We start from the raw sequence: 14,870 nt of genomic DNA on the forward strand, positions 1-14,870 counted from the left end.
CTCCCACTTTATACTGCAGGGTCACCAGAGGGCGCTAGGAGCTACGAATTCAGTCAATTTGTGCGCTACAAGTACAACTGGAACAAAAACAAGTTAGAAGACACCAACCAGACTTTTAAAGTATATCCCTGTGTAAGTCAGAACAAAGCAACAGTCTTAAAACTAGTAAAACAATAAAAATGTGCAATAATAAAGTAAATCATAATGCTAAAAGTAATACCAACCTACTTCAATATTTTCCTTACAATCTGTATTTGTAGTTGAGGAAAAAATAATTGAGGAACTACATATTAAAAATACCAACTGCAATGTGTATATACAGTTGGGTCCAAAACCCTGAGACCAATATTAAATGAATAGTTCATACAAAAAAAAAAAAAATTGCATCATTCTTAGGCCATTTGAGATGTATATGAGTTGTTTCTTCATTGGAATGGATTTGGAGAAGTTTTTGAGATACCAGATATATTATGTGTTTATTACAAACACAGACTTGACAGACAATTCCCAATATTTTAATCGATATACTGGAGTTTTAACGATTACTTGTGGATTATTATTATGTTTTTATCAGCTGTTTTGACTCATTCTGATGCCACCCATTCACTGCAGATAATGCACTGGTGAGCTAATGCAATGCTAAATTTCTCCAAATCTGTTCTGGTAAAGAAACAAACTGTAATCTTGGATGGCCTGGGTCGAGAAAACAAAAAAATGTTCATTCTCTTTTTTTCATTACAAATGACACCATCAGCATAACAGTCTGATTAAAAATGAATGAACAACTTAAGCATGAAATTCTTTTTAAAAGCATGCACTCAAGCTGCCACAAACTCCACAAGTATGTGCAAAAACTGATATATTGCAGTCGTAAAACCCAACAGGTGCGTCACACTGTGCTTTTAGCATCAAAAACAATGGAATAGTGCACAATCTCAGTCTTGCTTGGAATCACAGTCTTCTCCGGGCAGCGAGGGTCCTGCATTAGAGCTGCTAGAGACTCACGCTCGGTCCTGTTTTTCTTTTGAAAAAGAATTAAATGAAATGAGCCATTGATATTGATTGGACTACATGTTGAAATGATTATACAACACTTTGTCTACCTTTTGTCCCTTTTGTGACGTGTGACTTCTCCCACTTTTACTAGAAAGAAATAACAATAGGAGATTTAAATGTCAAGGTTTTTTTTTTTTTAAATCAAAGCCACATAAACGTTTGCAATTTAAATTGACACGATTTTCTGCTGCTGAGACATGAACATGAATCTGTTTATGTCGCGTGAAAGCACAGATGTGGTAGATGCGGTCTTGTTCTATGCAAACCACTATGTATCCTGTTTATGAACATGATGCATGTCATTGGTCTAGGTAAGCTACCTTGCTTCCTGTTTGCCTCCTCCGATCTCACCTGTATTGTAATATGCAAAAAGAAAAGAGCAGAATTTAACCTGATTTTGTTAGAAAGCAAGTATACTCACCAGAGGACAACCAAAATGATAATCAAGATGAGGGTGATTGCAGCAGCTGACGAGAAGCAAATAATGATGAATATCACTGCGGAAAACAAACATCTATTACAAATCAATTCACCACACTTCTAAACATCAGTATTGATAATCTAGGCCTGATATATGGAAAACTCACTGTGTTGAGTCTCATCACTAGTTACATCCACCCGGATGAAAACATTAGCCGTGTGGTGGTGGTACGAGACGTGGCATATGTACAGTCCTGCATCCAGTTCAGACACTGGCTCTGTAAAAACTAATGCCATGCCCTCTGTGTCAGCTGCTGACCCGTCCTCCCTGGGATGAGAACAATTCAGAGCAGTGTCTTAATAACAGCTTTAAAAAGTCTCCTTTTTCATTGAAACTGCTAGATGGAAGATTTAGAAGAGTTTTGATAAATATGTCTGAAATTAGCACAAACAAAACTATGTTACAATGGATGTCTGAAAAAAGTTAAAGGGATAGTTCACACAAAAATGAAACTCCTAATTTACTCATGTCTTTCTTTCTTTCTTTCTTTCTTTCTTTCTTTCTTTCTTTCTTTCTTTCTTTCTTTCTTTCTTTCTTTCTTTCTTTCTTTCTTTCTTTCTTTCTTTCTTTCTTTCTTTCTTTCTTTCTTTCTTTCTTTCTTCCTTCCTTCCTTCCTTCCTTCCTTCCTTCCGTCCTTCCTTCTTGGAATTCACATTCTTTCAAGCTCTGAGTCAGAACACAAAAAGTGAAGTTTTTTTTTAAGTGTGTACGTTTTTGTCTTAATTTTAGTTTTTAGTTTTTTGTGGTTTGTCATTTTTATAAGTTTAAATATTTCTATTTAGATTTATTTTTAGTATTACTATTAATTAGTTTTAGTAATTTTAGTATTTTAAAAATTATTTTATATTTTCTGTCTTCAGTTTTAGTAGTTTTGTTGTTTTTGCCTTTTTTATTAGTTAATATGTCTATATATATATATATATATATATATATATATATATATATATATATATATATATATATATATATACATACATACATACATACATATATATATATATATATATATATATATATATATATATATATATATATATATGTATGTATGTATAAATAAATATATATACATATATATATATATACGTATAATCATATATATATTCGTTTTAGTTAATCTAGTACTTAGTACAAGTTAAACTAAACAAAAATAAGAAATTCTGCCGCATTTATTGTCAAGCAAAAAGAATCCTTTAGAACTTCACAGCCTAATGCAGTAAAAAAAACATGTAAAAACTTAAGCTAGCCCTATTTATCCCTTTGGGTGTCTGAAATGAAAGAAAGTTCAGTGTGATGCATTTAGGTTTTGAGAGCGCTGCAGAACTGTATAACAGGACTTGATACGGTCATGATGTTTTCTGTAACTTTGAATTCTTGAGTATGTTGTGCCATATTTAAGCATGCATGATTCAACATACCTGTAACATGTTGTCCTATATGATGGAACATTGCCGTGGGCTCTGAGAAGTATCTTCTGATTCGAGAAGTTTTCTTGCAGTGCTAAGCGATGCTCATTCTGGCCATGACTTCTACGTTCAAGTGTGGTTTTGTTTAAGACCTCAATAGGTGAGATAGCTAAGTAGAAGAAAAAGCAGATTAAATTTACTGAATGAATAACTAGAAATCATGCCAGTCAATATTTTAGGGTTGAGAAAAGCTTACAGTATTTTGGAACATGTATTGTCCGTCTTTCATCCCTGCCGAGCTTGTTCTGGATCAGACATATCAAATCTTTCCCCTCATACTGACTGAGTTGAAATTCATGAGTTAAATTGACTTCTACTTTGATTCCATCATATCTGGATTCAGTAGTCACCAGCATTACAGTGTCGTCATCGGGAAAGACCCAGGAGATGTTGGGTTTCACCCCATCGCCGGTGTACTCACACACAGCTTGCCAAATAAGAAAACTCTCTTCACCCAGAAACGCACGGCTTACAGACGGCCCTAAAAGCAAAGAGATTTTCATTACTTGATGTGTCGATTTTGTAGTGGTCATTTTAGGGTTAAACTTAACTTATATTGAACGCAGATTATTTCTTTAAATTCAAGCGATAAGAAGCATAGCAGTTTCACAGTGATGATTAGATCGTTTAAAACGTATGAATGGACTGACATTTAGCTTTCTTACACAATCACATTCATTCATTTCTAAGTCTGGCTCAAGCGTCAAATTACTTTTGGGGTTAATGTAATAGTAAAACTTACCTAACGATGGGAGGACGATGCTCTTGTTCTCTGGTTTCTCTAACCCTCGATGCTTAACCACACAGGTCACAGTGCATCCGGCATGTGAGTGAATAGGAATACGTGCCACGCTCTGAATGACAACCATATGACTTTGCTGAAGCTCATGTTGAGTCATTGCAAGTTCACTAGAGCTATTATTGATGCCATGGCACTCTACAGGCCAGGTGATGGCCGCTGCTGTGGTCTGGCTCTGCACTGAACACACCAGCGATGCGTAAGCAACGCCACTGTCCCATTCAACACTAGACTGCAGGGTAATATTCAGTGGTGCTACAACTAAAAAACATAAACTACATGTCAGAATGTTTAATATATAGTGAGCTGCATTTGTCAACAGGATCCATGCATCCATCTATTAATCCATATATACTATATCCTTTTATCCATCAACCATTCATCCATTGTTCTATCCATCCATCCATGCACCCACCTACTTATCCATTCATCCATCATTCATCTATTGTTGATTCATGCATCTATTTATCCATTAAATCATCCATTGTTCTATGCTTTCATTCATTGATCCATCCATCCATGCATGCATCCATTGTTCTGTCATCATCATCATACTATTCATCCATCTATCCATCCATTCTTCTGTTATCATCATCATTGTACTATTCATCCATCCATCTATCCAACAATGTCTTACCACACACAGGAAGAGTAATCTGTCGCCTCTCTTCTTCCGTGAAGTCAGGATGGTGGACTATGCACTCAATTACATATTTGTGAGCCATGCAGCTAGGCACAGTCAACACACTTCTGACAGAATAAGATCCATTATAGTGTAGGTCTTCAGACTTAACTGTACTATTAATATTTTTGGAATGAACCCAGGACACATTTGCTGCAGATACAGCATTGGAGGCCAAACATTCAATGTGAATGTAGTCTGAATTCTCTAATATATTCACACTGATATTTGGGGGAAATGTCACTGAAAGTGAAATTAAATCAAGCTTAGTTGACTATCTTTAGTTGTAGAGTGTAGAATATCAGTACAGTGTGATGATATTATAAAAGCAAATATAGTACCTGGCAGTAGGATTTTTGGATTTACTTCAATTGTAAACTGCAGTGAAACTTGATGTTTACGGTAAGAGGCCTGGCAGAGATATTGTCCAGCAAGGTGCAGCTCAACAGGTCCTCTGACAAAGAGATCTTTGCCAACCACATCCACATCCTCAGGTAGTGGTTGGCCTTCCCTTGATCAAGTGATACAAAAGTGCAAAGCAAGCTTTTTACAACTTGTTTCAGTGTGCTTATTCTGTAGTCAACACACCAGAATACAATATTTAAATTTTTAATTGTGAATGAAATCGACAGTTTCGTGTTGTATCAGTGCTCTTTTGAATTTTTCATTTTTATGCTCATATTTAAGGCCTTCAGGGATGATATTATAACATCTTACCTGGAACATTTCACTTTAGAATTTGGTACATTGCCCAAAACATCCATCCTGATTGTAATGTCCGTGTCCCCCTCCACTAGCAGCAATGAAGTCTTGTTCTCACTGTTATTAACATAATCAAGGTTCTTCAGCTGAAGTGAGGAAAGATCTAGATGGAAAAAAAGTTTTACAATTTAGAAAGTGCTTTTAATATATGTGCATATTTTCAGTTTAAATAGTGCTGGTTCTCACAGTAAATTGGCAAAGTGATTGTCCTTGTGTTTATGAATGGGAGAAAGGCATAGCTAAATACACAAGAGATATTTTCTCCTTCATAAGGATCTGATGGGAACTGATATGAACTGATAACTGAATCTGGTTTGGAGACATTTCTCTGTAAAGGTGGCGTGTTTTTGAATTCCGGCAGCATCCATGTGATATTTGGATGTGGCCTCCCCCCTGTTGCTGTACAGATGACCTCTTGAAAGTCTTTTCCTCCTTTTTGGACAAGGACGGTCTTCATGCTTATAACAGGCAAAACTGTTAAAAAGAAGAAAAGTGCCAGTAAGAACAAGGGAAGTTCATGACAAAGAGACTGTTCTTTTTAGAAAACTGAGTATCTGTGAGTTTAATCTTAAGGTTAAACAAGCATACATTTGAGTTTAGAGGAGTTTAAACAGCTGCTCTGTCTGTTTACCAAGCTGTTGGAAATGCTAATTATAGCTTCAAGCAAGGTATTTCTCAGTGAATGAAAGACGCTTGGTTTAGATGTCATGATTCAAGAAAAGATAAATGCCAAAAGTTGCGCCAATTGCAGTACTCTGAGTGCTAAAACCTGTTCACTAACTACTTGCAAAATGATTGAGCATTTAACACTTAAGGATTTCAATTAAGCTGCACAGTGTGCTACGTTTGTGGTCAGACAGCTGCTACAAATGTGACAGTACCACAGGAAACACTTGCAACCTTAGTGCAAACATCAGGCAGTGGGACAATACCAGCTTGATTTCTCAGTTCTTTCTTTTAGGTTTCATCCTGAACAATTGTAGCTATTGCAAAAGAACAGAAAAGTAGCTTGTGTCTTGCACTCCCTGGCTTTTCCTAATAACGCTACAGAACCGAACTTACCAAATGTGTCCACCTCTATGTTGGCTCTTTTGGGTTCAGTAAAAGCTGGATGCTCAACCACACAGGTAACAGTGCTCTCATTATTCATAATTAGGGGGAAGCGAAGTACACTGGCTGAACTGGTTGTACCATTGGTATTAACTCGATTAATCATGTTCACAGAGAAGATGTCGTCTCTTGGAAGGGCACCAGAGATCTCCCATCTAATCACAACCTCAGGCTTGGCACCAGAGGCAGAGCAAGTGACAGCATGGTAGAGGGTCCCATTCACAACTTCCTTTTTCACAGTTATGTCAACATCAGGCCGAGCTTAGAGACAAATCAGAGGTATTGATGAATTTTTCATAATTTATTCATTATTCATATTTCAAAACCATACATGAATTTCTGGGGAGAAATACATTTTTGCATACTCACCAATAACACTAAGAAACATGGTTTCCTTGGTTTCATCCTCATCAGAGTCAAAGACACATGTGTATTCTCCCTCTTGATCAAAGCTTGTCACGTTCACCTTTACAGTAAGGTTTGTGATTGATGCAGGGATGTCAAAGTTTTCTCTTTTGAAAGATTTGCCACTAGATAAGAAACCTGCCATTTTCTTTGCCCTTTTTGAAGAATCAATACGGTTCCAAGAGGAGTAAAATATGCTACTTTGTCCAGTGTACAGACAACGCAAGTAGACCTCCTCCCCCAAAATCCCTATCTCCTTCTGGTTAAGAACCAAGTCTCTAGTTTCTGGATCTATAATAAAGAGAGAAGGACAAATATTACTCAGTTTTAATGACATAGTTCATTACAGTAATCATTACGCTAACAACTAATTTTATTTGTTGTTTACATCTATTATGCCCCCCCCCTCCATATATATAAAGCACAGTCAGGGGAAGTGTCGGCACTTGGCACTCTTAATAAACTAAGACTTCTTAATATGTGACAGGGCAGCCAACAAAAGCATTTCTTGACATGTCCATTTAACACCTGAAGGGCACATATTATGGAACCCGAAGTAAATTAAGAATCCACTTTCTTAAAAGGAGAGTTTAAATAGAAATACTGTCATTATTTACTCGCCCTCTTGTGGTTCCAAACCTGAAAGACTTTGAGATTTTGAAGAATGTCTTGACTCATCTTTTCCATGTAATTCAACTGTAATTCAGACTTTTTTGCATGCAGTTCCCTTTCATTGTGATGTAAAAGAGAGGCCAGCACAGGATTCAGAATATCTCCATTTGTGTTCCAAGTAAGAAAGAAAGTCAAGATTTAAAAGGACATAAGGGTAAATATATGATGACAGAATTTTAATTATCTTAAAAATGTAAATGTATTACTGAGGCAATATTGCTTGCAATGTTTAAAGAATATTAATTTGGCCTTAGTAGCAAAAGTGCCATCACATGAAGCGTGCATAGAGTCTGAGCTGCTTTGCACAAAAGGAAGCAGATGTTTCTGGTTTTTCAGTCATGTGACAAGACTTTCCAACACAGCTCTTTTACACACATGTTGCATGCTGCTTTAAACCACACACATACCACTCACCTATTCTGTGTTCAAAATCACAGCTGTTGAATGCGTCATTACTGCTCTGATTTGATGATGTTACAAATCTTACAATAATGGCTTGAGCAAGAAAAAAATTAAAAATAAATAAAAAAAACATATTTTTTTTGCATCTTGCATTCTGTTGCTACTGTGCGTGCACTAAACAATTTAAACCACAAAAGAAAATAATTTTATGTTTTCTAGTAATCTAATTACACCACTACCAAATGAATACAAGCCAGAATAGATTTTTTCCATGCCCCAGCATTTATTGGTTTCAGAATGAAAGGTTAAGTGGTGGTCTGGCGAAGGACAGTGGAAATGCCTAAAGCAGAATTTGTGAAAGAATCTTCATTCATTGCATGCAGCTCTTCTCAATGAGCAACAGATTCAACAGATTTTTATCATTATTATTACCATCACATACTTAAAAGGCTCAAAAAAGCTCCAAATACCAATATCAATGATTCAAACAAAAGGCTAATATATATATATATATATATATATATATATATATATATATATATATATATATATATATACACACACACACATTGCACATTGCACAACTGCAAATTCTGAAATTCTCATTCCCTCCCTTTTCTCTGGAAATATCTTCTCAGTGTGAGCAAAATCACAGACTGAAATGAAATGCAATGCAATGTGTTCACATTTTTTTTTTTTATCAAATGCTATTCATTTACATTATTCTATCTGAAATCTGTCTGTTTTTGTATCTAGCCTATCAGAAAATATGCAAGCTTTTCAAAAGGACCAGAAAACACAACAGCATCATCATATCAAATTAAGCAAAAAATAATTAATCCTGAGACAATATGAACCTACCTTGAATGTCCCTGCTGTGAGCAAAATTCAGAACCATTGCTAAAATAAAAAATATTGGCATGCCCATGCTGAAGTCATTAAAGAAGGCAACTGGAGCAAAAAACACTTGAATGTGTGTGCCTGGGTGTGTGTGTGTGTGGTTGAATCTGTTAGACTGTGGGGCAGAAGAGGTCATAGTCAGCTGCCAAAGAAGTGTGTGCATATGTGTGCTCACTCCTCACCCCAAACCCCAAAATAGTCAGGCTTTGAATAACCCACAAACTGCTTGTCTACACTATACATTTTTAGATCATTACATCAAAAAGAAATCTCACACATATTTATTATGGTCATAGATATGATATAGCATCTTTTTCCAGTATGTTTTGGTATGACAACCTGTAATGATCTTATGATAATGAGATAATAATAAGATGATGAGTTGTTTGTGTGATTTTTTTTTCAAAGATAAAGCCACAAATTTAGAAACATATGCCATAAAAGTTTCCATTTACATGTTGATGACATTTTACTGCCAACCGTTGAGACCAAAGTCATACGATTAGAGAAACTAGATCGGTCCTGAGATTGATCCTATCAAAATACTTGTGTTTTAAATATGATTCAGCAAACTTACAATCAATTACTAAATTAACAGATTATATATAATGGGAAAAAAAATCATTCTCATTGTGTAAAAGCTGTCAAAACAGCTTTTTAGCCCCTGTCACTCAAGGTATAACCTCTATTTGCTTGCAACTGTCAATTTGTCAGTTATCATTCTTAGTCATACATCCTCTTTCAGTCCTGTTTGACAAGTGAGTTGTAGAGAATGGAGGTCCCTGCTTTGGAAACTACTCTAAAACTGTTGACTCATTGGGTTATGGGGTACTGAGGTTTCAACTGCATTTTTGACTCATTCACTGAACAATGAAAAAGCAGTTTCAGTCCACGGCAGACACTTCTCTTGAGGTTTCTCAGTTTCATATTTCAAATAGGTTGCTGGATTGTTTTCCATCTGTTCTGTTAAGATGTAGGAGTTACTGTAACTTGCTATGAGTATTACTGTGCGCAAAAACTGTCTCAGATGGGCACAGAAAAACTGACATGTCAGTCGTAGACACAGACACGTATTCTCACACGTTTCTACCACAGAATGACAGTTACCAAGGTAAACAGGAAGACTATGAGCAAGATACCAACCTCAGTGCTGGGTTCCTGTTAGTCACTGTTAAAAGTTAAAATCTCCTTTAAAGGCAGTCAGTGGAGCTTGTGCACAACCCTCTATATTCATCACATATTCACTTCCTGCTGCCTCCATATCAGTTTTTATTACTAAAAAATGGACGTGTGAAATGTCAGTAGATTTGTCTATAATGATACTGTGTCATTGTCACACCTTATAGTTTGGAAGGACTGTAATGCAACTGAATACTGTCGTCAAAGGCAATTACATTTACAATAATTACTTTTGGAGATAAATAGTTCATTGATACAGAGTCCGATGAGATGGACTATGCTGTGATTCACTTTGATGAAATGCAAACGAAAACTTACAAATATACAGTAAAATCTTTAGCACATAAAAAAAGTGTATTAATGTTACATTAAAAACCTGTATGTAACTTTTTTACTGTATAACAATTGTTTTGTAGAAAAAAAAGTTAATTTGCGACTTTTCCCTACAACTCTAACTTTTCTTTTCAACAATTGTGTTTGCATCTTGTAATTTTGACTTTTTTTTCACAATTGCAGGTTATACTGTTGTCTCATCAGAATTCATCTCACAATCCTGTTTTTGTTTCTGCCACAGAATAAAACAATAAGAAATGTAAATATAACTTTTATCTCACAGTTTTGACTTCCCCCCCCCCCTCATAACTGTGAGTTTACACCTTACAGTATTTTGGGAATTGCTGTGCATTACATATACTTGTTTATTAGCCATTGTTTAAGGCCATGAACTTTAAGCAACAATGTGGCCTTCTAGTTAGCCGCCTGTGTTTCATGATGTTTATTAGTAGTTTATTTGTAGAAATGTTAAATGTGTGCTTAGAATTTGTAAGAAAGCCTGATGCTTACATATAAACATCTAATATTAATGAGATTGATAACAGATGGCAGATGATTTAATGTCCACCCCACGTTTCTGAGAGGCAGCCAAACTTTCGCCCACTACTCACTGTCGCTGCGAAAAACTAGCAAACTAGGTAGCTTTCCCATGCCAACAAGCACTGATGTCCTAACATTGGGGAGTCCACATTTCCTACAGCCAAGGGATGATGTCAGCAGAACATCCTTCTCATAGTGGAGCTCAAGGGACATTTTACTAAGCCTACTCCATTCCAGATGGATAAAATCAATCAATCTTACATAACAGAAGTAAAATGGGTTTGATTCTAAAAAAAACTAATTTATTCATATAAAATGTAAAAAGATGAAAGTCCAGTTCTGATGAAAGTATTGCATGCTGAGACAATAAGCTTGTGAAGATTGGGAACAGAATGCTATTAATTAAGTGGCAAGTAATTACAATTATATCTCCTTTCATGCGTTATTTCTTCAAGCTGACACAACAGAAAATCCACACGCAACTTGTGAATGAGAGCATAAAGTGCTGCGTGCAGAAGCACGACATTGGAGGGAAAAATCAATAAATTTCTTGAAGCCGAATCCTACATAAATGCTCCCTTAAGTGTGCTATATTTCGTGCCCTGGGGAATCCAATTTAAGCATAGTCAGCATTCCACCTGACCGGCCAACCAGATATCATGCATTTTTATGAGGCCATTAAAACTTTATGTTTTTATATTGTTTTCAGCAATAGGTCTAATCATTCCCAAAATGTGTCCTTTATGATGAGCACTTAATCAAACAAGTATCACTTTCTGAGGGAAATTTTAGAAGGAAAAGAAATAAAACAAGTCATCAGCCATGCCAAGCACAACCCATGACTGCCATCTAAGGGTAAAAACACAGTGCCACAGATGTTCAGTAGACAGTTCGCAAAAGAAGACATTAACATGAATTTGTATATAGTAAAATAAATGTTCAAAACTTTAATAGTATTAGTAGTAGTAGTAATAATAATAATAATAATAATAATAATAATATAATGAATAGTATATTAGTAAAATTTCAATAATCTTACATTTAGAAATAATTATAACAAATATTTAACTTTTGGCTAGATAGTCTGAAAATCCATATAAAAAAAACAAGGAAATAAAAAATAACATTGGGAACAACAACAACAACAATAATAATAATAATAATGTAACAAATATCAATTATTTAGCTGTGTTAGATGGTTTACACACACACACACACACACACACACACACACACACACACACACACACACACACACATATATATATATATATATATATATATATACAGTACAGACCAAAAGTTTGGAAACATTACTATTTTTAATGTTTTTGAAATAAGTTTCTTCTGCTCATCAAGCCTGCATTTATTTGATCAAAAATACAGAAAAAATTAATATTGTGATATATTATTACAATTTAAAAGAATTGTTTTTACATTTATTATACTTTAAATTATCATTTATTTCTGTGATGCAAAGCTGAATTTTTAGGATCATTATCACATGATCCTTTAGAAATCATTCTAATATGATGATTCATTATCAAAGTTGGAAACAGTTCTGCTGCTTAATATTTTTTCAGAACATGTGATACTTTTTAGGATACTTTGATGAATAAAAAGTAAAAAAAAAAGCTATGTTTTTAAAATATAAATATTTTGTAATAACAATATACACTACTGGTCAGTAATTTGGGGTCAGTAATTTTTTTTTCTTTCTTCTTTTTAAATAAAATCAATACTTTTATTCAGCAAGGATGTGTTAAATTGATAAAAAGTGATAGCAAAGAAAATATATATTATATATATATATTATATATTATATATTATTAGAATTATTTTTTTTTGAATAAATGCAGTTCTTTTTAACCTTTTATTCATCAAATATATTAGACATCAGGACTGTTTCCAACACTCATAATAAATCAGAATCTTAGAATGATTTCTAAATGATCATGTGATAGACTGGATGTTACATGTGACACTGAAGGCTGGAGTAATGAAGCTGAAAATTCAGCTTTGCATCACAGGAATAAATTATTTTTTTTAAAGTATATTCAAATAGAAAACTATTATTCTAAGTTGTAATAATATTTCACAATATTACTGTTTTTTTTCTGTTTTTTTTTATCAAATAAATGCAGGCTTGATGAGCAGAAGAAACTTCTTTCAAAAACATTAAAAATAGTAATGTCTCCAAACTTTTGATCTGTCCTGTATATATATATATATATATATATATATATGGATACTTCATAAGGCCAATATAAAACATTTTAGTGAACTGCTGGTCCTCTGTGTGCATTGAATTTATTTTTCAATTTGAGTTGAATTACTGAAATGAACTTTTCCTCGACATACTAATTTATTAAGATGCACCTGTATATATATATATATATATATATATATATCAGTATGTGTGTGTGTGTGTGTGTGTGTGTAAAATACCTTTATATGTATTATCTAAAATAGCGTTTTCTTATATTTCATATAATCTAAGAGTTTATTTTGATGTCTTTTAGAAACACTTCCAAATGTGTATTAAATGAACTTTTGGAGGAATCTACATTTACATTTATTTATTTGGCCACTGTAACAGTATTAATTGCACATTAGGTGTAAAAAGCAGTGCAGCTAGAATAAAGAAACACATTTATTCTTTCCATCTCATACCCTCAAATTCTGATAAAGAAAAGCATGAATAAATGCAAACCAAAAAAAAAAATCTCCTTAAAGCTGCATTTCCCAGGGGAGCTGTCTCTGTGCTGATCTAAGAGGTTCAAAGTGGTGTTCATCTAAAATGGTCTGTCATGCTTGCTGTTGCAACTGTCTGTTCATTTGCATTATTGATCTGGCTCTAATGACCTTACAGTCAGCCTTTGCTTTCAGCATCCTTGTGTATGCTTCAGTGTTTTAAATGCACTTTATATAAGTTGCACAATTAGGTTTCTGATAGTGTCAAACAGCTAAATGATGAGCCTGCACTGATTTTTATCACAAATAAATGTCTAAAAAAGGAATGGACACAAGATAGAAGTGCTCTCTGCATTTGTAGCTTCCTGCCAAACTGCTCCAGCCACATAATCACTGCTCAACCTTTAATGTGATACAACAGAGACAAAAGATTCTGTTTACTCTCTGTTTGCTTGTGCTGACTGTAGAAATAAATGTGGCCAGGAGTATCAGTCAGAAGCCCTTGCCCTTGATGTTTATAAACAACAGCTGTAGTAAATCATTGCCGATGGCGAGATCAATTGCCCTAATAGGCCGATGTTAATCGCAAGTAATTAGTTGTGCTATTAACGCTTAATGTGAGGTCGTTTCAGCTCAAGATATAAACAACCATGCACTTTCTTCCAGACAGTTTACCTGAAACATAAATAGGAAAATGAAAGAAATGGTTAAGAGAAAATGTATTACATATCAACCAATGACTGTCCACTCTTTATACAGTAGAAGTGATTAAATAATAATAAAAATAATTTATAAAATGCATATGTACAGTGTCAAAAATTTAACAAACAAATAAATAAAATTCATTAAATGTTAAATAAAATGTAAATATTCAAAATGAATAAGCTTGTGCTTGTGTGTATACAGTACGTGTGTGTGTGTGTGTGTGTGTTTGTTTGTTTGTGTGTGTGTGTGTATAAATTTCACCAATTTTAAAGTTTAAAGTTACAAATAATTACAAAAATACATTTAGCTGCTGCTGATGGCTAATAAAAAATGTCTAATAAAATAGAAATAAACAAGCAAGAAATAATTAAATGTTAAATAAAATGTAAAATATTATTATTTTCTCATACAATAGATACATAATATAAAATGTATAAAAAGAACATTTATTTTTTTAATCATTTTGTTCATTTAATGGTTCAATAATAAAGTTCAAAGATAACCAATATGTAGCCGTTAATGATGAGATTGTCAGTTAAACAAAAATAAAATAAAATAAATAAGAACCATCACTTCAAAGACTAAATGTTTTGATTTTTCTACAACATTTATTTTGGTGTTTAAAATCCAAAATATTTAATTATTTAATTTTTTTTTTTTTCACGAACAGTAGCTGAAGTTCTCATC

The 14,870-nt window shown here is 33.9% G+C and overlaps 1 protein-coding gene across 2 annotated transcripts; it reads right to left on the bottom strand.

Moving 5' to 3' along the window:
• Positions 1-354: 354 nt before the first annotated feature.
• On the bottom strand, positions 355-8,864 carry LOC132108144 (uncharacterized). 2 transcript variants are annotated; one of them, XM_059514716.1, is made up of 14 exons: positions 8,694-8,864; positions 6,723-7,049; positions 6,306-6,614; positions 5,430-5,717; positions 5,199-5,346; positions 4,823-4,992; positions 4,437-4,724; positions 3,743-4,054; positions 3,197-3,481; positions 2,953-3,109; positions 1,644-1,804; positions 1,478-1,553; positions 1,104-1,143; positions 355-1,021 (listed from the first exon to the last, which is right to left on the bottom strand). In XM_059514716.1, the coding sequence occupies exons 1-14, from the start codon at positions 8,758-8,760 to the stop codon at positions 890-892; spliced, it is 2,760 nt and encodes a 919-aa protein (XP_059370699.1). In that variant the 5' UTR covers positions 8,761-8,864; the 3' UTR covers positions 355-889. The 2 variants fall into 2 exon arrangements, 1 of the variants encoding a protein (XP_059370699.1); XR_009424411.1 differs by having other exon boundaries at positions 935-1,021; positions 1,377-1,553.
• Positions 8,865-14,870: the final 6,006 nt, after the last annotated feature.

The sequence above is a fragment of the Carassius carassius genome, chromosome 28 (genome assembly GCF_963082965.1).
Source record: "Carassius carassius chromosome 28, fCarCar2.1, whole genome shotgun sequence".
NCBI lineage: Eukaryota > Metazoa > Chordata > Actinopteri > Cypriniformes > Cyprinidae > Carassius > Carassius carassius.